Source organism: Phascolarctos cinereus, unplaced genomic scaffold, assembly GCF_003287225.1.
Source record: "Phascolarctos cinereus isolate Bilbo 61053 unplaced genomic scaffold, phaCin_HiC Scaffold_4;HRSCAF=312, whole genome shotgun sequence".
NCBI classification, from domain to species: Eukaryota; Metazoa; Chordata; class Mammalia; order Diprotodontia; family Phascolarctidae; genus Phascolarctos; species Phascolarctos cinereus.
This window is the reverse complement of record NW_027555847.1, coordinates 394,578,942-394,603,783: the sequence shown is the minus strand read 5'-3', so window position 1 is coordinate 394,603,783 and position 24,842 is coordinate 394,578,942. Positions and strand designations below refer to the sequence as shown.

General features: G+C 38.7%; 1 protein-coding gene across 12 annotated transcripts in view; it reads left to right on the top strand.

Annotated features, from left to right (window-relative positions):
- Window positions 1–24,842, top strand: part of BRD9 (bromodomain containing 9) — a 61,053-nt gene that overhangs the window by 16,346 nt on the left and 19,865 nt on the right. For 3 of the 12 annotated variants that reach the window (XR_013486179.1, XR_013486178.1, XM_020985650.2), the window contains exons 7-16: window positions 45–220; window positions 2,511–2,648; window positions 3,325–3,457; window positions 4,151–4,226; window positions 5,630–5,725; window positions 8,867–8,999; window positions 9,871–9,982; window positions 14,139–14,177; window positions 14,571–14,639; window positions 23,727–23,829. Coding sequence is in view for 10 of the 12 variants with exons in the window: in XM_020985650.2 (XP_020841309.1) it covers window positions 45–220; window positions 2,511–2,648; window positions 3,325–3,457; window positions 4,151–4,226; window positions 5,630–5,725; window positions 8,867–8,999; window positions 9,871–9,982; window positions 14,139–14,177; window positions 14,571–14,639; window positions 23,727–23,829 (1,075 nt within the window). In the remaining 2 variants the exon portion in view is untranslated. Of the gene's footprint in view, window positions 1–44; window positions 221–2,510; window positions 2,649–3,324; window positions 3,458–4,150; window positions 4,227–5,629; window positions 5,726–8,866; window positions 9,000–9,870; window positions 9,983–13,304; window positions 13,351–14,138; window positions 14,178–14,570; window positions 14,640–23,726; window positions 23,830–24,842 lie in introns of those variants that run through there. The other 9 variants (XM_078153292.1, XM_078153291.1, XM_078153294.1 and 6 more) reach the window with 9 other exon arrangements.

Here is a 24,842-nt window from a genome sequence, read left to right as displayed (position 1 = left end):
CGGGAAAGGTAAAGTCCCTGCTGCTCTGTCCTTTCTGATTCTAGGAACGGCTGTTAGCTTTGAAGCGCAGCATGTCGTTTATGCAGGACATGGATTTTTCTCAGCAGGCAGCTCTTTTGGGCAATGAAGACACAGCTGTTGAGGAACCTGTCCCTGAAGTTGTTCCTGTCCAAGTAGAAACAACCAAGAAATCCAAAAAGCCAAGTAAAGAAGTTATTAGGTAAAGGTTTTAATGAAAATGTATGCAACTGCTTGCTGAAGTTTGGTGCTCACAAGTGAAATAATGTGCCAGTCTTTGTGGTATGAGTAAGGTAGTGGAAGCAGAGTTCTTGCTACATTAACATTTTCCAAAGAAGTTATACGTAGGATTCACTTAAGGTTTTATGGAAAGGAGCACTGTGCTGAGAATTCTAAGACCTTAGTTCTAGGCTTGACTTGATTTGCAATTCATGTGGTGTCTTTGGCTAAGTCATTACACCTTCATCTTTTAAGTGAGATGTTAATGTTGACTTCTTGGCCACCTCAGGTGGTTGATACTCAAGTGGTTGTTTGCCAGGTATTTTGAGCTCCTCTGAAGAAATGCATATCAACATATGACATTATTATTTGTTATACAGGTTAAATTCCATTATAAGCAAGATTTCTAGATAATGAAAAATTTTCAACTACCTGCTGATTATACATTTTAAGTGCACTTAATACAACCAAATACTGGCACAACAAAAGATTTTGAAAATTCCCTTCAAGTTTGTCTTAATTTGATCTGTATTAGAAATGGTGTTATTGCACTGTAAGCCTTAGTACTAATAAATCTGATTGCTTCACTGTTCTGTATTCTTCCTCAGGAACTCTTCTTGGAAAGACAACAGATTAAATCATTGATTAACATAATACATAAAGTCTGATCTGGAATAAACATCTTTGCACGTACTTGGCTAGCTGTTATCAGTCCCCTACACACATGCCAGATGGTGCCATGCAGGGCTCTTCCTCTGGCATGTTGGTCAGAAGCAATGCTGTTGACCATTGCCTGCTGTCACTGTCACCTTGGTGCTCCCACAGGCCCCTGACCAGGGCCCAGGGTGTGGTCGACGGGCAGGATTCTAAGCCACTGCTGATCCTTCTGCCCTGCTCCGCCTTTGTGTGCCCTGGCAGCCCCAGCATCAGCTCTCAGTCTGTCAGCACAGCTGCCTGTTTCTGGGAACTTCCCCTTCTCCCCTTTTCCCCAGCAGGCCCAGTGGCTTTTGACTCCAGCTTCTCACAGCTCCTTTTCCTGCCTGCCTGCCTTCTCTAGCCTTGTCAGCACTTTTTGTTTGCTTTGTCTGTCTTTTCACTGCCCAAGTCCACATGGGCATTCAACTAGTTGGCCACATGATGGTTAATGGAGAAGGGGTCAGGAGAGCAGTGACCTCTCCCCGCCGCTCTCATGAGCTTGTCTTTTAGTAGCATAAAGCAAGCTGGCCTCCACAGATGTCTGTACTAATAATGGTAGCAATTTAATCAACTTTTTCCCTTCTCTTTTTATGCAGAAGAATTGCTTGAGTTCAGCTATGCAGCATAAGAAATTGAAAGGCATAGAGAATAAAGTAATCTATCAAAGAGTGGGAAAGTTTCTGAACTCTTAAGTCTCTTCTCTGTGACAGGTTCCCAGCTCTCTGCCGTATCTCTTGGGAACAAGAGAGGCAAAAAAACTGGGAGCTAGTCCACCATATCTGGGTGGGTTAACACACTGCCCACCCCCCACCTCCCCAGTTTGTATTTATAGTTTTTGCTAATACTCCTCACAGCAGTGGGGATAATTGAGAGTTGACTGTTTCTTGGTACCAACACTGCCTACAAAATGCCCATTGTGTGGTTCCACACTGGTCTGAGCAAGTTCCAGAGGGCAAGAGGAAGGCCTATTATAGCAGAGTTCTCCAAATTAGATTCTCTAATTCTCAAAGAGTAACAAATGATAATTTCAGACTCCTGACTTGAGTACACACCCATTAGCATTTTTAATTACTTCTTAGTCCAGTTAGGAATGTTTTAGGTAAAATAGCATGTATCATAGCCATTTCTTTATAGCCGTCTATACCTGAATATCTGTCATCTTATTTATCTAGGTCACTTGTGCATTAAACCATTGTTAACTTCATTAAATATGTTGTGTATCCTCTGAAAATATCAGCTGCCAGTGTTTTTAATGCTCTTCTCTTTCTGCCTAATGGTGGCTTGAAACAGGCATAAGGGGAACAGCACAGGAAATAACTTTCATCTTTAAATGCCTAGTTGCATTATTTTATGTGAGCTTGCAATGCTAGATTAGGGGAGAAGACATTTGAGGACTGCCATTCTAGTTACCTCGTATTAATGGTGTGGGTATATAGGTGTTCTTATTGATAAATGCATTTAGATATGTTTGTACATATATGCACCCATATAAAATGCAATTGTCCTTATACACTCAATCTCGTGTTTTTCTGCTTCCATAATAATCTTTTTGTCATACTTCTCTCATATAATCATAGAGCTGAAAGGGACCTTGAGAGACCATCTAGCCCAGCCCCATTCCTCCAGGCAGGACTGTATTCAAACCATCCCAGAAAGATACCTGCCCACCATTTTCTTAAAAATCTCCAGAGAAGGAGACTCCACAGCCTCCCTTGGTAATGCATTCCAATGTCTCACAACTCTTATAGTCAAGAAGTTCTTCCTACTATGTAACCTAAGTTCCTCCTGCTGCAATTTAAGGCCATTCCACCTGGTTTTTTTCCCCTCAGTGGAAGCAGAGACGAGCTGCTCACCACCACTCAAACAGTGACCCATCCTCTACTTGAAGACTGTTAGACAGTCCCCTGTGAGCCTTCAACACTAGCCTTTCTTCTGAGGGGCTTTTGCTTAAATTGTTAATTCGTGTTTGTCACTTCTCTGCATTAGTGCTTTCAATGGCTCTAAAATGTTTGTGGCTTTTTATCACCTGATGTGTGTTTGTTATGCTCTCATGTGTATTTGATTGAGGTGTTGTATTTAGGAGACCTCAGTTATTTCTCACTTTTATATCAGCATTTTGCTTTGTTTTTGTTATGATAACTTCAAAGAGTGGATGAAAAGTAATTAAGTTTTGAAAATGTAATTTGGAACATTCCTAATAAATGTACTTCATGTTTCCAACTTAAAGTTTATATCAGAGCCTATTTTTAGCCAGAGTGTAGTGGGGTGAAGGTTGGGGGGAGGAGGGCAGAACAATTTTGTATCATAATGCTTGTCAGGTACCATGGTATAAGGTGTGATGGTTGTGTATTGTCCTAAAGGTTACTTCATGGGGTTTTCTCTGTATTTTAGCTGCATATTTGAGCCAGAAGGAAATGCCTGCAGCCTGACAGACAGCACAGCGGAAGAACATGTGTTAGCCTTGGTGGAACATGCTGCGGACGAAGCCCGGGACAGGATTAACAGATACCTCCCAAATAGCAAGGTGGCACACCCTGTCATTTTGTATTTTTTACTGTCTAAGCTGACCTGAATTGATTTTACATTTAGAAGCAGTATGGTATGGATGAATTAATTCAGGATTCAGTGAAAAGGAGATACTGGATTCCCCAGAAACTGAGACCCTGACTGTTGGATGTTTGCATTATTTAGGTAGTTAATGGATCTTCAGTGTTCTGGCTTCTGTTCATCCTTGAGAGCTGGTTTGAAATTTTGCCTTTTCTGGTTCCTGCCTAACAGGGTATTTGCTTTTAGAAAAGATAAGAAATTAATATTATCCTATGAAAAGAGTTGATTTCATTCTGGTCTTGTAGCTCTCTGTCTGTAGCCTTGTTCTCCCTGGCACCAGGGCATCATGAAATACGTTGTTTGTATCTGCATGAAATTTGGAGCTTTTATTCTTAGGCCCCCTGGTAACATGAGTAAAAAGATAATTTGTAGTTTTTTTTCAGATCAGGAAATACTTGTCTTTCTTTTTTGTGTCTTAGTAGGAATTTTTAGTTTATAAACGTTGTAAATGAGATTATCTGACTCTTACAGTTCACACAAAGTGAGCTGGTATTTTGTCTCACCTACCTTTATTTTCTTTCTTAATGTCCTCAGCACTTAGCACAGTGCCTGACACGTAATAATGCTTGTTGATTGGTTAATTGATTGTTCAATCTTCACCTCTTTACAGATGGGCTACCTAAAAAAGAATGGAGATGGGGCTTTACTGTACAGTGTGGTCAATCTGTCGGATCCTGAGGCAGAAGGTAAATGTTTTATTTTTTCAGGACTAAATTTCATCAAATATGTATGCAGGCTCTTTTATTTCTCCAAGTATAGTTGGCATTTTAACTTAATAGTGAGCATTCAGTCTTGACTTATTGTATATTTTTGTTTCTAGTTTTTGGACCTGAACTTTTATTTCATCAGTTATCAGCAACTCTCCAATGCAGTTGCTCTCCCTACCAGTGAATTTCACAACTTATTAGTGTCAGAGAATTGCTGGAGGCACTGAGGGGTTCCATGATTTTCTCAGGGTCACACAGCCAGAGTGTGTCAGAGGCAGGACATGATTCCAGGGCTTCCTGACTCTGGCCAACCCTTCCATCCAGAATGCTATACTAACTCATATCAACATGTAGGCAAATTTGTAGCAAAGAGAGCCATGTTCTGCTTAGGTCATGTAGAAGGAATAATAATAATAATATAGTGAGAAGATTATAGATTCAGTGGTGGAATAGACCAAAAAAGTCATCTCTATCTAACCCCCATAGTTTCCACATGAGGAAATAGGCTCAGAATGGTTAAATGACCTGCCCGAATTCTCATAGGCTATAATAGCAAAGGAGAGGTTTGACTCTCCAGAGAGACTTGCCTGCCAGAGAAAGCCTTGAGGAAGAGAAGCTTACAGAGAGAAATGGGAGGAATGAAACCTTAATCAGAATGCTCACTCCAGCCATTGCTGGGTCCTTTTGCAATATACATAATTCTGTGTGAGTGCTTAGCCAAGTAGAAGAAGCCATCTTTAGGGAAGGGTTAGCACTTTTAAAATTAGAAACTCATGGAAGCTTACAGATCTTGGCACATCTGGTAAGGTTAAAAATTAGTTAAACCAAAAATAGAAGGTGCATTGTACAAGAGACTAAAGGTTTAAGAAGGCTGTTGGTATATAGAGAAGCATAAAGCAAGTTAGTAGATAGAGTAAAGAAGTTAGGATCTTTCGTTGTAGAGGCTTAAGAAGGGACTGTGGCTAATGACATGTACACACACGGTCAACATGGGCTTGTTCATCAAAACCTGGATATTAGGCATTAGATTCCTCCTGGGGAGCTTTGGAGAGCTTCACTTGATCTGTAAAAGGAAGTGCTTTTGAAATAGATGGCAAACATCAGCATTCATGTCTCAGACTGCTTGCGTACTGAAGGCTGAACGTATTCAGTAATATATATTTAATTAGCATTAAAGTATTCCTTAGTATATTTGTTTTTAGATGGTTATTATTTTTAGTTATTATAAGATCTTTTAGCCACATAACACTGCAGTAAATGAAAAAAAATGTTTGGGGATGCTGCTTATCCTGAATATGGATGATTCCAATTTATCTTCAGCAATATAAAATTTATGAAACCTGTTAGCTAAATCAGAACCATTTTTTGTCAAAATGTTGTAGATGAAGAGACTCACCCAGTGGACTTGAGTTCTCTCTCAAGCAAATTGCTCCCTGGTTTTACTACTTTAGGATTCAAAGATGAAAGAAGAAACAAAGGTAAATATGTAATTAAACATCAAGGCAAATTTAAGCAATTCATGAATTTTCCCCCAGACTTTGCTTTTTTTCCTTTTTTCCTCTCAAGTGGTTCATTTGTCCTTGTATCTGAGTTTGGATTTTAAAATAAATAGGAGAAATGAGGTAATGGTGATAGTTATGGCTTGAGAGGTAAGTGAATCATTTTTATAACATGTAAAGTCAGGGTTACCTATATTTGGGGTAAGTTGATCATTTGCAGCTTACTATTATTATATATTTACCTATTTTTCTCTGTCTTGTGCCTTCCTCCTTTCTTGAGTTTGAGGAGAAATAATCAAAGGATTTTGTGGTTTTTTTCCCTCTACATCATCATTTCCCTCTGGCTGGTTACTGTTGTCTGTAGCAGTGGTCCTGATCCTTGGAAATCATGGCTGTGTCCAATGACTTTTGTAGCATTTTCAGTATAACCAGTTTATGGTAGTGTTTATTCATTTGGGAATGTTCACTGTCCCAGAGTGTTTTAGGGTGGAAGACAGATTTGTGTCACATGGTGAAGAGCACATACTGTTATTCAATTTTCAAAATTTGTATTAAGAGCATCTTTTTGCCTGCTTTCTTCATCCAGTTGAATTCATGGCAATAGCATATATAAAGTGTGTTTTTCTGTGTGTTTTGGGGGACTTGGTTTTTATTTTTTATTTTCGAGATTGGATTGAAACAAGGAGACAGGTTTTTAGAAGGTATGATATTCTTTGGTGATTTTGCTACTAGAAAGAAATCTGGGGGAGTCTCACTTTTCAGGATTTTTTGTTTTTCTTTGCTTTTGGTCCAACCTGCTACAATTACATTGGCATAGGGTCCTGCTGGTGAGGAAACTCACAACACTAATGCAGATCAGCAGCTATTCTACAGCCTTCCATAGAAGCTAGGTGGTGCAGTGGATAGAACTCCAGCCTTAGAGTCAGGCCTAAATCTGGCCTCAGACACTTGAAACTTACTAGCTGTGTGACCGTGAGCAAATCACTTAACCCCAGTTGCCTCACCAAAAAGGGAAAAAATTCAAATAAAAGAAATAAAAAATAAAAAAATCCAAGTTCTCTCTGACATGAGAACACATGGCAGATTTAGAGTTAAAAGGAACCTTAGAAGACATTTAATCCAGTCTCCTCATTTTAAAAATGAGCAAACTGAAGCTCAGAGATAAATGATTTGCCCAAGGTTACAGAGGTAATAAATATAAGAGACCTAAGATTGTCTGTTTATTAGGAGGTTCAGTATCTCATCTGAATAGTTTATCTGTAACATTTTAAAGTGACAGTACCGACGTCTTAAAGCGCAGAAAGTACAGTCCTCTTGTTTCTCACATCTCTTCTTTCTTCACATTGTCACCACCCCATTACAGGTCTTTATTATCTCAGCATCTGGGCTATCATAATAGTTTCTTTAAAAGTCTCCCCACATCTAATTTCTCCCCACAGCCATCATCTTGTACTGCACATCTCCATAAGATTTACCTTAAAACACAGCTCTGGTCATATCACTCACTACGAAGAACCCTTTAGTAACTTCCTGTTGCCTATCAGATTAAGGCCAAATTCCCTGATCCGGTACTCTAGACCTGGCTCTCTTGTTCTGACTGTTCCAGCTTTTTCTCCTCTTCCCTTGCATGTTTGGCATGCTTCTGCTTAACTGGACTGTTTTCATTCCCAAAACATATCTTGTGCCCTCTCATCTTTACATATTGATTCAAGTTCTTTTTGTCCCAGATTCCCTCCCCTATTTCTGCCTGTTGAAATTCACCTATATGGGACAGCTAGATGGCGCAGTGGATAGAGCACCGGCCCTAGATTCAGGAGGACCTGAGTTCAAACCTGGCCTTACCCACATAACACTTACAAGCTGTGTGACCTTGGGCAAGTCACTTAACCCCATTGCCTAGCCAAAAAAAAAGAAAAGAAAGAAATTCATCTATAATTCAGGGTTCATCTTAACCATATGTTATAATGGAAAGGGACTGGGCTTGGGGTCAGAACTGAGTTCCATTTCTGGTTCCAAAATTTTTAACTTGTATCTTTTAATCAGCTCATTTAACTTCTCAGTTTCCTCATCTGTTAAATGTGTATTGTAGGGAAAACACTGTGTAAGTGTTAGGTAAATGTGTGCCTTCCTCATATGCTGTACCAGTTGTGATTCCTCTCTTCTTTAAACTCTAGAACTGTTCTTGTACTTGTGAGACCTGGAATCAGAAGAAGCCTTAGAGATCATACAGTTCACCCAGTCTTTTCTATAATGCTTTAAAGTTTTTGAAGCTATATATAATCTCATTTGACCCTCACAATAGCCATCTGAGATAGCTTATAGAAGTGGTATTATCTGCATTTTTCTGATACAGCTCACAGTGATAAAGTGATTTACCCCAGGTCACACGGTAGCTGTGCCAAGACTCAAAAACAGGTCCTCTGACTCCTCAGCATTTTCCTCTTTATTTGGACAAATAGATCATCTATTCTAAATCCATTTTAAGATTTAGCATTTGTCTTATCTCTCTGTACTAGATTGTGAGCTCTTTGAGGATTTGGGAAATATTTCTTACTCTTTTTTTTTTGTCTTCAATCCCTGAGCAAATAAATGATCAGTAAATTCTGTTTGAATGAAAGACTGGCTGTGGTTTTACAGTTTTCTTTGTAATTCTCATTAGTCCAAATGACCTAAATCAATATTTATGTTCTTTGTAAACATACAAGCTTTTGCAGAAAAAATCTGGGAATTATTTATGGCAAGAATTTACAATAGATAGCCTATCTGAGGTTAACTGCCTGAGTCAAAAGCTCTACAACTTGCTAAAATAAAAATAAAAATAAATTTTAAAAATAGTTGTACAGCTTGCCAGGGAAGGAGTGTTCTCTGATGGAGGGACAGAAGCCCCATATTTTTCTTCTTCTGCCCTGCTGTACAAGTGTGACCATAAAAAATAATAAAACTCTACGTTTTAAGGGCCAATCCATCTCATTACATTGAGGTCAAGCCTAGTAATTTTAATGTAACTTTGAACTCAAGAAATAGAAAAGGGTAACAAATTATGTAAGAATATTTGATTAATCAGAAAGAAGGGAAAAAAAAACTAATATTGCATCTTTGTTTTTCCTGACCCCTTTTTAGTCACATTTCTTACAAGTTCAGGTACTGCACTTTCAATGCAAAATAATTCAGTATTCAGTGACCTGAAATCAGATGAAATGGAACTGTTATATTCAGCCTACGGAGATGAAACTGGTATACAGTGTGCCTTGAGGTGAGCATTTGGCTGGTGCTGCAGGGTCACTAAATATCTAGAGAATGGGCTGGTTTACTTTCGTGTAAGGAAGGAGAAGCAATTTGCTGCCACTTGACTTGTTCGATAGAATGCAGCTGTGGTAACTGGCAGTAATTTCTATAAGTTGATGCCCTATCACACAGAAGAATTTATATTTGATCCTGGGGAGGGGTCACTTAGTCAGGCCTCTACTTAAACATCCTTGTTCTGACAGTATAGAATATGGATTGAAAAAGTGAGAAATGTGAGGCCAGCATGCTCATTTGGAAGCTAGTGCAGTGGTCCAGGGAAAACATAATAAGAACCTGAACCAGAATAGTGATTATGTGAGGAGAGAGAAGGGATTGTTTCAAAAGATAAAGAGGTAAGAAATGACAAGATTTAGCCGCGACTTGGCTGTGTAGGGTGAGTGACTTGGCTGTGTAGGGTGAGTGAGAGTGAGGCTTTGAAGATGACTGAGGTTATAGTGCCCTCAGCAGAGATAGAGATGTTCTAAAGGGGGAGGGGAGCAGTGGAAAAGGTTTGGGAGGAGAAAGATAATGAGTTCTGTTTTAGACGTGTTGAAGTTTGAGGTGCCTGCGGGAGACATCCAGTTTGAAATGTCCAATTAGTAGTTGGTGATGTGAAATTGGAGCTCCGGACAGCTAATAAGTAGAAGAAGTAACCCGTTTCTCTTCCACCACTCACAAATACATTTGAAAGCATAATGAAAAGAAATCATGACCTTAGAAAAGACATTACCCAAACACTAATTTATACCCAAGAGTGAAGAAATATAAATAGAAAGAGGCTTAAAAAGAAAAGATTATACAATTACTACCCAAACATCCCTAACCTTTGTTCTTTGTAGCCTACAGGAATTTGTAAAAGACTCTGGGAGTTACAGTAAGAAAATAGTAGATGACCTACTAGATCAGATCACAGGTGGTGATCATTCCAAAATCATTTACCAACTGAAGCAGGTAAGTCCCAGTTTTCTTAGGGATATGTGGGTGTGTTTACTCTTTGACCACAGATACTGACTTCTCTCTTCTTTAGGGTTGCTATTTTTCCAAGTGTAGAATTAGTTGTTAAAAGAAAAGCATATTAACCAGTGTTTATGCTGGCTATTATTTTTCTAAGATTATTGAATTAGCATTTATATAGTTTGACTGATTACAGCTTTGGTTTGTATCAGGTCCAATTGGGTCTCTTTTTAGAAAATTGTAATTGAGTGATGGAAATGGTTTGGAGGGGTTTTTTTTTGTTTGTTTTTTTGCTCTAAGATAAAGTAAATAGAATCTTTAGTCAGTGAGTCTTTTATAGCTATGTATGCTTTTAATACCAAAAGAAAACAGGTATTCAAGGGATTTTATCAGAGACTTTAGATGAAGCCATAGATTATGTTGTCATCATATTGCAGATGAAACAGAAACAAAAGAGATATTGATAACATTGGATGACAGCGTAAGTATCTTAAAGAATGCTGACAGGTAGAAAGGATGAGTGAAATTTACCAAAATGGAATTTAACTGGAATAAATGTCAAGTTTCTACACTTAAATTCAAAAGATCAGCTGTACAAATGTAGGTTGGGGTAGGAATGGCTAGATGACAGCTTTTATGAAATTGATCCAGAGAGTTTTAGTGAATTGCAAATTCATTACCAGTTAACAGCATGAGATAAAAACCTTAAAACCAGTGATTCTTAACTTTTTTCGTCATGGGCCCCTTTGGCAGTTTTGTAAAGTGTAGGGTCCCCTTCTCGATGTTCTTAAATGCATAAAATAAAATACAGTAGATTTCAAAGTTATACTAAAAATCTAGTTATCATATAGCTCCATCACAGAAGGTCAGAGGATCATGAATTTCAAGCTAGAAGATCCTAAGCCAGGTTCACAGATCCCCAGGCAAGAACCCCTGCTCAAAATCTAATTTAATCTTGGGAACCTTATAGAACTTTATTGTATAAAGTGTAAGAAATGATCATTCTGCTATCCTCTGACCTGATCAGACCACATTTAGAACATTGTGTCTAGTTATAGATACCACAAATTAGGAAGTACGTTGACAAACTGAAGTGTGTCTAGAGTAGGGTAACTAGGTTAGTGAGAGGACTATAAACTATGCTGTGTGAAGATTCATTGAAGGAATTAGGCATGTTTCCCTGGAGAAGAAAAGACTGGTGAAGGATATAATAATTGTCTTTTTAAGCATTTGAAATGCTATCAGCAGCAAGACAGAAATTTCAGAGAAGTAGTTTTGGTTTTAAAGAAGGAAAAATTGTTAACAATAAGAGTTGCACAAAAAAATTTTAACTTTGAGGAAAACATGAGGTCTCCTTACTGGAGCTTTTAAATGGAAGCTGAGTTTAATTAGGGAAGTTATAGAGGGGAGGCCTGTTCAAGTCTAGCCCAACATCTTCATTTTATAGAAGAGGACACAGGCTAGAAATGTTAAGTGACTTCCTGCATCTTAAGTAGAGCACTTTATAGGCAACATCATATGTCTCTTCCAATTCTAATACTTTGTGAGTCTGTACAGACAGTGAAATGATTACACAATTCATTTTTTAACTATTGAAACATTTTAGTCACAGTTAAATTACCATTCTCATCTTTCTTTATAGTCTCCACAAAGAGCCCACCACTGAAAGCTTCTCTCTGATTCTTTTAATACTTTAGGGATATTTGTGTAGAGCGGGCCTGCACAGTATACAGCCTATGGGCCATTTGTGACCCACCAAAGCGTCCCATGGGCAGTATGGTGTGCAGGCCTATTTTAGATCCTCTATATTTCCTGTGGGCCGTAAGTGGCCCATGGCCAGATGTGCAGGCCTGGTGTAGAGTATGAACTGTCTTTTATCTTGTAGTCTCCCACTATAACTTATTATGTGCCAGGCACTGTGTTAGGCAATACACATAAGAAAAAGAAAGTCAGACCTTCCCTTCAAAGAGCTTATATTCTAACGAGAGAAGACAAGTCACAAAATAAAGCTGAAAAGTGGGGATGTGGGGTGTCATGTCCCATGGAGTTGAAACCAAGCAGCGCTGCTGATGAAAAGTAAAGGAGAAAAATGCAGAACTGATAAACATGGAGTACAGATTGAAACTTTTTTTCTTTTTCCTAATTTAGGAGGTGGAGGGCAGGAAGCCTGGCTAAGGTTGCAGTTTGTTTTACATGACTATACATATGTATTTGAGAGATTTTGCAAAGGTAAAATTGACAGGCCTTTGCAACATACTGGATATTGGAGGGAGTGGGGAGGGGCAGAGAGAGTAAGGAATCCAGGATTATTCCTAGGTTGTGAGCCTGAGGGACTAGAATAATAGTGGTGCCTTCTAGAGTGGTAGGGAGGGAAGGCTGAGGGAGAATAATAGTTCTGTTGTGGACCTGTTTAATTTAAGGTGCCTAATGGGCATCCAGTTTGAGATCTCTGAAAGGCAATTGGAGATGAGAAATTGGAAATCAACAGAGAATTTTGGGCAGTATAAGTAAATTTGAGAATTGTCAATATAGGGATGGTAATTAAATCCATGAGAGGTAATGAGATCACCGGTGAAGTAGTATGGAGAGAGAAGAAAAGAGGACCCAGGACAGAACCCTGAGGGGCTCCTATGGTTAACAGGGAATGATCCAGCAAAGGAGACAGAAAGGAGCAGTTGGAGAGGTCGAGGAGAACCAGGAGAGAGTGATGTCCTGAAAACCTAGAGAGAAGAGAGTATCAAGGAGGAGAGAGTGATCAGTGTCAAAGACTGCAGAGAGGTCAAGGAGAATGAAGGTTAAGAAAAGGCCATGGGATTGGCAACCAAGAGATCATTAGAAACTTTGGAGAGAGCAGTTTGGTAGAATGATCAAGTGAGAAGCTGGATTGTAAGGAGTTAAGAAAAGAGTGAGCCTTTTCTTCACTTACCTAGGTGAATCCTTGGATGGGGAACAGTGTCTCACTATACACATTAATAAAGAAATTAGAAAATTAAAATGCATTCCTTCAGTAGACAGTTTTTAATCCTGTGCAGCAGTATTATCAAAGAAATGTCATAGGCAATTCATAATATATTTTAAAGAAAATGGAAGATAAAATGTGTTTCTAAGAGGATGTAAATGTATTGCTGACAATGCTGGTTGCTTGTGTTCAGTCCCTAACTCTTATCAGTAGTGCTTAAATTTCTGTGTCCTTCACAAACACTTAATTGTTAGTAGTGACAACTTGATGGGAGCTTTTCCTACAACCGTACTCTCTAAGCATCTTGCAGCTGTTTATGATCCTCTAGTGGTTTAAGATTCTTTTGGATTCCTGACCTAGAGTTCCAGACTGCCCTAAGAACCTGGCCAGAGAGCTGCAGTATCAGGTGCATATTCTAATTAATTTTGACCGCTTCAAGTTACAAAAGCAACATTGGGTACTCCCCTTCCTTTTTCTTGTAATACATCTATCTTCACCTTTGTAAATGGGATTTAAGGGTGCTTCCCTGATTATGGCCTGAGATATTTAGAGAGTTTCTAATATACATAATGACTTGAGGACAGGAACGTAAAATAACTGGATCCTTTTTTCTCTACTTTGACCTTCGTGTAATTACTAGTAGAAACAATAGAAGGAAGTTCATTTTAAGATCTAATATAACAGTTTTGCAGTATAGTAGAAAGAACGCTGGACTTAGAGTAAGGATACCTTTGTTTCCATCACTCCTCTGACGCTAATTATATGAGCACAGTCAAATCACTTAACCTCTTAGCCTCAGTTTTCACAGCTATAAAATGTGAATGATATTCTAGTACTGATTGTGGATCAAATAAGATAATGTATGCAAAGAACTTTATAAAATAATAGGAGGTAAACAAAACCAGGATGAAGAACCATAATATTTAAACTTTGAAAGGCATCTGACCCCCATTTGGGCTTGCAACCCACAGTTTAAGAAGCACAGAAGGGCAAGTGGAAACAGTTTAAGAAGCCCAGATTTAGAGCATCTGTGAGAAGTGGTCATCCAGCAGTGAATTCAGTACCCCCCAAAGCTATCCTTTTTTGGAAAGCTCTAAGAAAAGTAGTAAACTTTGTATCTTGAACAAAATGTTCAGTCATTTTCATGAAACAAATGTATTGCTAAATAAGTTTCTTGCCATTTTTGTCTTCCAGAGGAGGAATATTCCAATGAAGCCACCAGACGAAATTAAGGTATGGCATAATAAAGGAAGTGAATGGCTCGTCCATCAGGTTGTAGTTGGAAGAGTTAACATCAACTTAGGGATGAGATTTATTTTTAAATGTCTTAATATGTATCATTTTGCCTAGAAGTGAATTAAAAATTTGACAGGTCAAATTGGATGATGCTCCATCTGCCAGAATGTTGTTCTGCTCTATGCCCTTCGGTGTAGGAACATGTAAAATGCAAATGCCAGCTTTTGAAATCCAGAATTTCCATTATCAAAGTAAAAGTCCTTGAGTAACTGTAGCAGAGGCCAGATGTGTACCTAGAACAAAACAAGGAGAGTCCAGTAATCGGTATGAGATGGGGGAAGAGGGCTTGGGATCGCATGCTAACAGCTAGTATCGGCTTTGATGCTATAGGTCTTACCCGTTATAAAGGATGAGCACAAATTGCGCACTACCTGTCCAGATTCCTCCAAACAAATGATGGTAAGAGCACATGTGTTCTATGGTGCTTGTGGGTTTTTTTAAGCCAGCGAGACAGTGGCTGATGGTTGCTATCCATCTGCTACAGATAAACCATTGTTTCATGACCATCTTCATTCTCTAATGCCATTTGGTCACTAGCTTTTAAGCCACTTTGGTCATTCATGCGTGTACCGTACAGTGTTTTTATTGGTCACTTCCCTAGTGTTGCTATGTTTGTCTCCCTCTCTCTCTTTTTACACACATATATACATATATTTACCCACACATATATACACATATGTACCTTTGAGTGAAGGTATTATTCTCTTCAAGTTATACTAGAGTTTGAATTTTTAAAATTTCCACTTTGGGCTTTAAATGTAGTTAAGGCACCTCTGAGCCTGGTTTTATTGCATTTCTTCAAGTAAAATCCATCATTTTTCTCCCTCATTCTGCAATTAAAATGAAGTTCTGTTTGTCCAGAATGCTTGAGGAGTGGTATGTTCTGATTTAATTGAATATTATGGTTAATTGAAAATTATCATTTTTATTAGACACTGGTATCTTATCCTTTTTACCACATATGTATTTTTTGGTAGTTTAACTTGGAAACCTCATAATCAGTTCAACCAGATATCTGTGATTGGATGTTGGGTTATTCTATTGATTATAAATTTTTCAGAATTAGCATTTAATGAAATTCATTTATGGTTAAAAGGATAGGTGGCTAAGTGCACTGTATAGAATACTGCAGTGTAGTGGGGCCAGTACAGGATCAGGATTATACCTTAGTATTGTCTCTGTGTTACAGACGAGGAAACAAAGACTTAGGTTTATTGACTTGCCAGTGGTCAGAAAGCTAGTAAGTGATGGAACCAGGAGCTAATGCCAGGTCTTTTGGAGTCTTTTGACTCCAAACTTAGTGCTCTTTCCAACATATCATGCTGCCTTCCAAAGAAAATTAGATCTTTAAGGAATATGTCACTTTAAAGGAATCTCACCAAACCACAAAACTAATGCTTCAGTGGATCAGTGAATCCCATCTCTGTGCAGCTTATAACCCATCCAAACCTCATCCTGCAGAATTCTTGTTCCTTTCTTTCTAAAAGTCTTTTGGTAAATCTCCCACAGAAGATCTATGCATTGTAAAGGGAAGCTAGAATTTGACAGTCCTGTAAAGCATTCAAGCTAGCTCTCTTTTATTCCTCACCCTCTTTACATGATCTTCTCTCCTTTTTTCGCCCAATTATATAAGTCCTTGATATCATCTCTTTTACAATACTTACATGAAAATCATTAGTGATATTTTACAGCATACTTAGACATACCTTGAATCTTTCCATTGTCCTTGGAGCATCTTCAGTCTCTAATCTTCTAAGCTTGTCATGTTCTTTGATTCCTAACTCCAGCATCTCCAGGAGGAGAGGGGAACAGGGAAGAGAATGTGTGCCAGGCACTGTGTTAAGCACCTTTTACAAATATCATCTCATTTGGTTCTGTAACAATCCCCCGAAAGTGAGTACTTTCCTCATTTTATAGGAAACTGAGGCTGAGAGATTAAATTACTTGTCCAGGGTCACTATTAACAATAGTATCTAAAGCCACATTTGAACTGGGGTCTTGCTCACTCCAGTGCTATATCTACTGTGTCACCAACTGCCTCTAAGGAATTAGTAGGGTTAAAAAGATAGATTTTTGGAGCAGCTAGGTGGCACAATAGATAGAGCTCCAGCCTTAGAGTCAGGGGGACCTGAGTTCAAATACGGCCTCAGATACTTGAAACTTACTAACTGTGCAACCCTGGGCAAGTCACTTAACCCCGATTGCCTTACCTCCCCCCCAAAAAAAAAAAAGATATTTTTAATATAGCAGGCAGCATGGGATCATCTAAAAGTGCTCAACAGCTTCTGGGGAGTCCACATACTGATGGACTACCTAGATAGGCTACCTGTGCAATTGCTTGTCACAATTCACCAATATGTGTTTTGTTTTTTATGCAGTTTTTTTTAATCTAATAAAGATGAGTAGGTTGATATCTTTGGAGTGAGTGTGAATCCCTGCAATGTTCCAGGGCTTAATGCAGTCCTCACAATGTCATCTGCAGACAGGAGCAGCTAGAGCAGGTGCTCTTAACTTGACCTCCATAAACTTTTTTTTTAACATATTTTGATAATTGTATTTCAACATAATGGGTTTCCTTTGTAATCCTGTGTATTTTAGTTTTGCATTTTAAAACATTACCTAAGAAGGGGTCCATAGGCTTCATCCAACTGTAAAGGAGTCCATCACACACACACACACACACACACACACACACACACACACACACACACACACAAACCCCTGGTTTAGAGAATTTAGCCATTAATAAGCAATCCCACTTTTACTTGGTCTTTATGAAGGGCGTCTTCTGTGATTCTGGTTATATCTTACATGATATCAATATTCAGCAAATCGTTGAAAAAAATTACCTTTTGTAATATTGTTCCATGGAATTTCTTTTTCTCCATATACTTACAAACATCCTTTTCATTTTTTCTTCCTTCCCTTACTTTTTCCAACTCTTGATGAGCCATCTCAGGAGAAATGTGTATCCTCTCTCCCTCATTTGTGTGACTATGAAGATGTCTGCTTTTCTTTTCTCATCTTTTCTTCGAGGATACCCTTCCGCGTTCTCATAGAGATTTTATATAGACAATAAAATAAGCATATAAATCAGTATCCTCTAAAGTCTTATGGGGTCAACCTTATTTAGAAGAGTATTTATTTAAGATCTTTTCTTTTGGAGTCTTTCCATCTCATATTATTTTTAAGATAGCTGAAAAGTAAATTACTTTGTGTCTTAAAATTGTGTTACTTGAAGCACAGGTGTCTTGCTTATATTTGTTCTAGTTCATCCACTCTTCCCAACTTAATCTCTTCGGGTGCCACTGTTATTACCTCATACAATATATCAGACACAGATGATAGAATTAAAATGTAGTAGTTTCACTCTTTGCTGATGAGAGTAGATCTCCATGGAGACCCTGGGCAGAACTGTCCCCTTTCCTATCTATCTGTTGTTTTTCTACTTTCATTGATAAATACTGGCAGGATGATCTGGCTTAGCTGTATTTCACACCATTTTCGTATTACTTTTTTCTGTTTTGTTTGTTTAATTTTCCACCTTCCTCTGTAATGTTTTACAGATGAGTTTGTACCCTAAACTGATACTGCTTTCAGTTTCTACATTTTTCTAATGACAAAGAGATTACATATTTACCAACTGAAGTAATTTCTAACTAATAGCCTGGGGAAATACTCTTCTCTAATAATGGCACATACCTTCCCAAGGAGACGGGATGCTCCTATCGTTTTGCTGCTGGACACTCAAGATAGCGCTAACACTAACATTTTTATTCTTCAGATCTCCATTTTTTTTTACTCCATGATGACAGTTAACTTTCTATTTACCATTTCCAAATGTGCAGCAATTTTATGTGTTGGTTAATAATAGTAAGAGCTAATATTTTTAGAGTGCTTTAATGCTTGCAAAATATTTATACACATGCATACACATACACATATGTGTTTGAACGTCATAACTATAATCGTAACAGCCATTATTTGCTTTACACAAAACTGTTCTGAACAACATTTATTTTTTTAGAGGGTATTGAGGAATACTACAGTTTCTTAAGCTCATTGTTATAAACATAACACATCAGTTATTATATAGAATTATAGCCATACAAGGTTTGGCTGAATATTTACTGGCTCATTACATACCATATAAATTGTGTAGAAGTCCTGATAACAATCTTTTATCATTTGCTCCCTTTTTGTAAAAGCTCAGCAGATATATTAGCTGCATTGTTATATAACATGGCTGCCTCTCTGCAAACTTAATCTATGCGTCAAAGACTTAAACAGCCATTTTTCAAATCACTTATTCCATTTCACTAAAATTGCTTAATCTTACTCATATCCCTTGTGCCCTTTGACTTTTAAATAGTCAAAATATTTGTTTATTATTTCTGCACCATAACATGCCATTGCCACTTCCTTGTCAATGTTAATTCACACTTAGTTGTCACTTGCACTAAGTGGGTGTGAAGGAGCACTTATATTGTTGTGCATTTTAGAACAATCTTTATATTTATGTTTTTGTGTTTATATCTAAATTTGTCTAGCAATAGGATTGCTTTTTCTGTGCTTAAGTAAACCTGTTTTTCTAAAATCTTATATGGTGCAATTAGAAACATTATGAAACCAAACCCAAAAAAATACCTTTGTCTATCCACACATTGCCTTACCTTTCTGTAAGTTCATTTAGACAGTATTTTTGAAAGCTCTAGAATGTATGTATAGTCCATTCATCAATAAGTTTCATTTTGTGCATGTCTCTCATATTAGCTCAACTGAGGACCTCACCTCATACTTTACTGAGAAAATCATTGCCATTTACCATGAGCTGTCTTTTCTTTCTTTCTGTATGTCTCAAAACCTTTAACCAGATTCTCTTCTGTACTACAGTCTCTGATGAAGTGGTCCTTCTCACCTAAGCCAACCCCTTTGTATTCCCATGTACCCTGAATCCCAACCCTTTTAGTTTCACCAGCAGATTGCCTTTACCATCATCCCCCGCCCCATCTTCAATATTTACCTATTTACTGGATCCTTTCTTCCTAACTACAAACTTGCCTGACTCCTCCATTCTGAAAAACTTTCCCAATATTCCACCATTTTCTTAAGCTAACATCTCATTGTATATCTTTTTTCTCTTTCTCAGCCAAACTCCTAGAAAAAGCAGTATATACTCATCGCCTCTACTTTTCATCACTCTTCTTTGAGGTGTGGTTTCTGGCATGACCACTCAACTAAAACTGCCTTCTCCAAAGTTATCAAGATTTCTTGATTGCCAAGTCGGATGGTCTTTCCTCAGTTTTCATCCTTTTTTTGCTTCTCTGTAGTTTTTGACGCTGTTGATCATCCTCTACAGTCTGTTTATTTGTGGCCCTCTCTTCTTTCTTGGTTCCTTTCCTATCTGTCCAAGCATTCCTCAGTCTCCTTTGCTGGCTTATCATCCATGTTACAACTGTCTCATTGGGAGTGTTACTCCAGGGTTTTGCCCTAGTCCCTGTTCTCTTCTTTTTACCTTCTCTTACATGTTTACCTCATCCACTCCTGTGGGTCTAATTATCTCTTTGATGACTTTCAGATCTATAAATCTGGTCCTCATCTATCTCTTTACCACCAGTCTCTCACCAGTAGCCACCTGTTGGAAATTTCAAACTGCATCTCAAATACAGCATATCCAAACAATGCATTATCTTTCTTCCTCTTCCTAATTTTCTGTGTCTGTCAAGGATGCCACCATCCTTTCATGTTTACAATGCTGGTGTCACCCTTAACTCCTTATCCTGACTCATCTCATCTCTAGTCAGTTGCCAAATCTGGTTGTTTTTACATCCCCAACATCTCTCCATCTCTGCCTTATCTCCATTCACATGGCCACCATTCTGGCTCAGGTCCTTGTCACCTCTTGACTGGACCGTTGTAATATCCTCCTAATGGTTCTGTCTGCTTGTAGTCGCTCCTCATTCATTCCAATCCATCCTACATAGTGGTGGTTACAGTGATTTTCCCAAAACACATCTCTAATTGTATTACTCCTATACTCAGTAAATTGCATTGGCTCCCCATTATCCCTAAGACTAAAGATAAGTTCTGTTTATAAAGCCCTCTACAACTTTCCTAGCCTTATTGCTCGTAAGTACCCTTTTTTTCTCTTTGGTGCAGCAATTCTGGCTTTCTTGTTTTTTCTTTACTCCATCTCCCACCTACCGCCTTCATGCTGACTCTCCTTTGTGTCTAAAATGTACTTCTTTTTCACCACTGCCTCGGAGAATCCCTAATTTCCTTCAAGACTCAGCTCAAATGCCACCTTCAATGTGAAATCTTTCTTAATCACCAGCTAGTGCTTCCCCCATGATGATGCAAGCAGGTGTTGCTTAGGAATCTAAGTATACCTCAGATTCCAAATTGTTTAAGTGTGTGTATCTTCTTTGTAGTCATGAGGCTAACTGATATGTAGAGGTTTAGTTTTTAATGCAAACTAGATGCAGAATTTAGTTTCAAATAGAGCATTATTTGAAAGGTTAATTCATCATCAAGCACTTATTAAATTCTCACTGTGTACTAGACATCCTACTAGGCGCTGAGAATACAGCAAAAATGTGAAAGTCCTTGCCCTCAAAGAGTTTATATGCCAATGGGATGGGGGACAACATGAACCACAAAAATTTATGTAGAAAATACAAAGTAATTTTGGAGGACAAACTAATGCCTGGTGGAGATCAGGAAAAGCCTTGTGTAGGCAATAGTGTTTGAGCTAAGTTTGGGAGGAAACTAAGCATTCCAAGAGGCAGCTGCAGGGAGGGAGAGCATTTCAGGCTCAGGCCTGTGTGATGACCGGGAGGCAAGAGGTGAATTGGTGGCTATGAAGAACAACAGAAAGGCCACTTTGGCCAGACTAGAGTATGTGACAGGAATGGATACAAAGTTAGGTTGAAAGAGTAGGTTGAAGCTTAAGCTATGAAGGCTTTAAATGTCAAAAGGCACAGTTTATAGTTGATCCTAGTAATAGGTGGCCGCTGGGCTATATTGAGCAGGGAATTGATGAAGTCCTACATGTGGTATAGGAATATCATTTTGGCAGCTAGGTACAGGATGGATTGGAATGGAGAGAAACTTGAGATAGGAAAAACAATTAGGAATTCATTGCAACAACCAAGGCCAGAGGGGATGAGGGCCTGAACTGGAATTTGAGGCCATGTTAGTGAAGAGAACGGGAAGGATTCAAGAGATTTCATGGAGCTGCTGTTGGCTGGCCTTGTAGCTGAGGTGGTGGAATATGAGAAGTCAAGGACAAATCTGAGATTATAAGCCAGAATAATGATAAGGATAGTGGTGCCCTCCACAGAAATAGAAAAGTTAAAATGGGAGGTGGATTTGGCGGGGAGAAATGAATTCTGTATTCTGTGAGTTTGAATTGCCTGTGGAGTATCCAGTTTGAAATGCCTAATAAGCAGTTGACAATGCCCTTCTAAAGTCAGATCGCATATTTTAAATTCTACAGAGTCCCTTCTTCAGTCAGTTCAATTCCATATTTATTAAGGGCCTACTGTGTGCAATGCACAGTTTTAGGTTCTGGGGATCCAGTAATAAAGTGGCCTCAGGGAGCTCATATTCTATGACGGGTCCACAGATAAGTAAATACTGTAGGATCATTTTATGAAGAAGAAGTACTAACAAGATTAGGGAAAACTTTACAGAAAAGATGGCCTCTGAGCTGAGCCTTTAAGGAGATCCATTTTCTAGGAGCTGTTGTTATTGTTTGTCCTTCATTCTCAGGGAGGACCATGACATCAGGGAGGTGATGCCATGCATGACATGTGGGTGAATTGGATTTAAGTGAAGGAGGGCTGTGCAAAATCGCCAGCCTCACTTTCTCCTTCTGAGTCATATGGGTCCAGAGGCAAGCTATAGATCAGGAAGACTGGAGATGGCCCTGGATGCAGTGGGATACCTTGGCTTTTTTAAGCTAAGGTCTGCCCATTCAGTGATTAAGGCTAGGTAAGAAATGAGGCAGAGGATGGACTCTTTTACCTAGTCAAAAAAAAAAATCAGTCTAGGAAGGGAAAACCCTCAGAGTTTCTGGCCAAAACAGAAACAATTGCAATCTACATTCACTCTGAGCCTATCAGGGCCCAAACCTGACCAACTGGGGCTTGGCTTGGGATCTGTTGTTGGCAGATCAATGAGAGCCAGAGTGATTTGGGTTTAAAGGATGGTACTTAAGAAAAAAATATAGCCTTTAAACCCCAAGATATCTTGCAAGGTTTCAATAATCAAAATTTACATTCCTTTGGGCAGAGCACCCAGAGGTAAGGGTATGATACCCCATGTGGACAGAGGGAAGGAAAGAGAGAGAGAGAGAAGAGAGAAATAGAGAAATATCTGTGTTGCCTAACTGGCCAATTGTGTCCCCAGTGGGGCATCTCCTACTACTGATCACAGAGGTTATTGTTTGTCTTCCAAGAGGACAGTGACATCAAGGAGGTGATGTCATGACATACAGGTGAATCAGATTTAAGTAAGGGAAGGCTGTACAAAGTCACCAGCCTCACTTTCTCCTCTGGAGCCATCTGGGATCAGCTTCAAGATATAGAGCAGGAGGACTGGGAGATGGCCCCCTCTAGGAGCTCAAATGAAGAAGGAAGGAGTGCATTCTATTGGGGGGGAGGGGTGGCTTGTGTAAATGCATAGATGTTGGAGTTGGTATGTTGAGTCTGGGAGACGATTTAGTTGATTAAAACATAAGAGTATATGAGGTGAGGTTATTTGAAAAAAAACTGAAAGGGTAGGTTGAGCCAAATTTGTGGAAGGTTCTTAAATGCCTAACTGAAGAGTTTGTATTTTATCCTATAGGTAGTCATTAATGGTGTTTGAGTAGGGGAGTGGCAGTCAAGTTTGTTCCTTGAGAAGATTATTTTGGCAACCTTGTATAGGAGGGATTGAGAGAGACAATGGAAGCAGGAAGACCAATTTTGTAGGCTGTAGGCTACCCCACATTTCCATAGTATCTTGTACATTGCCCCATGCTGATGTTTGGTCTTGGGGTGGGGAGTGTGGAGGATAGGGATAAGAAAGGTGATCTACACATATTTCACTTATTAGCTTGGGCATAGTAGAACTTAGCATAAACAAGAAAATGACATCTTGGATGTTTACTTGTCTATTAAAAACTCCTAGACAATGAAAGCTTGGAAATATTCATAAGGAAATTCTACATTTTGGTTGCTGCTTTGAAGTGGACTATGGTAAACAAAAAGAGATAAATGTTGGTACTAAGAGTGCTTCTAAAAGATATTCTAGGACATTTTCCCCTCCAAGGACATGCATCTGAACATCAGCAGTCATTTATCAAGCTAAGGTTCATTGGAACAGCATCCAGCATCATCTCAGCGTCCTCCATTGGATAGCATGTTGTGCATTTTTTTGGTCTTATGTTTGTGCCTTATGGTTCTTCATGATTCTTCCGCTTCTTATTGTGTTTCCAAGCAGATTGGTGATTCAGTTGGAGAAAATAACAGTTCTGTTTTGGACTTTATGTCAATGAAGTCATATTCTGATGTCTCTCTTGATATTTCCATGCTCAGTTCATTGGGTAAGTTTTTAAATAGCTAAACTAATTTTCTGTATTGCTTGTCTAAAAGAGTTTATCCAGTGGGCTAGTTTTTTAAACTCCTGTGTACAATAAGAAAAAAATTAGGAAGCAAAATTATCAGCATTGTCACTTATGGGGTGTAAGGGCCATTTTCAGTGGCATGTGGACTTGTTGCTGCTCCGTGCTCCATTCCATGAACCCCCAAATCCATTATGGCTTGCTAGACCATGTATCTTTTCCCCATAGCAGTAATAAGTTGCCATCACAATATTTACTTACCATCCTAATGCCACCTAGGATGCAAGTCTGGGTGATTGAGAGAATTGTGACTCTCAACAGTAATAGAAGTTAGGAAGAGGGGAGAGCTTGGGGGGGAGGGGTGATAATGAGTTCAGTTTAGGAAGTGGTTACGATATCTTGTCTATGGAATATCCAGTTTGAAATGTCTGATAGGCATCTGGAGAGGCGAGTTTGGAGGTTAGGGCTAGATAAGTAGATCAGAGAATCATCAGCATAGAAATGATAATTGAATTTATAAGTTGGGAAAGTAAAATCTGTAGAATATGAAGGAACTATTACATTCCTTCAAATGTTTTTAGAGGTTAATAGAACGTAGATTTTCCGTAGACTTATGATTTCATCTGTGAGGAACTGATGTTGAACAAGCCACTCTACTTTCCTGGATCTCATCTTCTGCTTCTGTAAAGTGAGGAAGATAAACTACATGATCTCTGAGTTCCCTCCTAGCTCTAAAAATCTCAAGATTTTATGATCCTTTCATTGATATAGACCATAGCTTCTCCATACCTTTCTATAAAGCTTCGTGGAGAATCCACCCAGCAAAATGAAGTTCTTCCTCATGTTCTTTTAATATTTCTATAGGTCATCTTACAGTAATTGGACAGTCTCTTATCCCTTGTTCTTTCCATTTACTACCCTACTTTTTTTTTTCTTTGTGGTTAGGCAGTGGGATTAAGTGATTTGCCCATGGTCACACAGCTAGTAAATGTTAT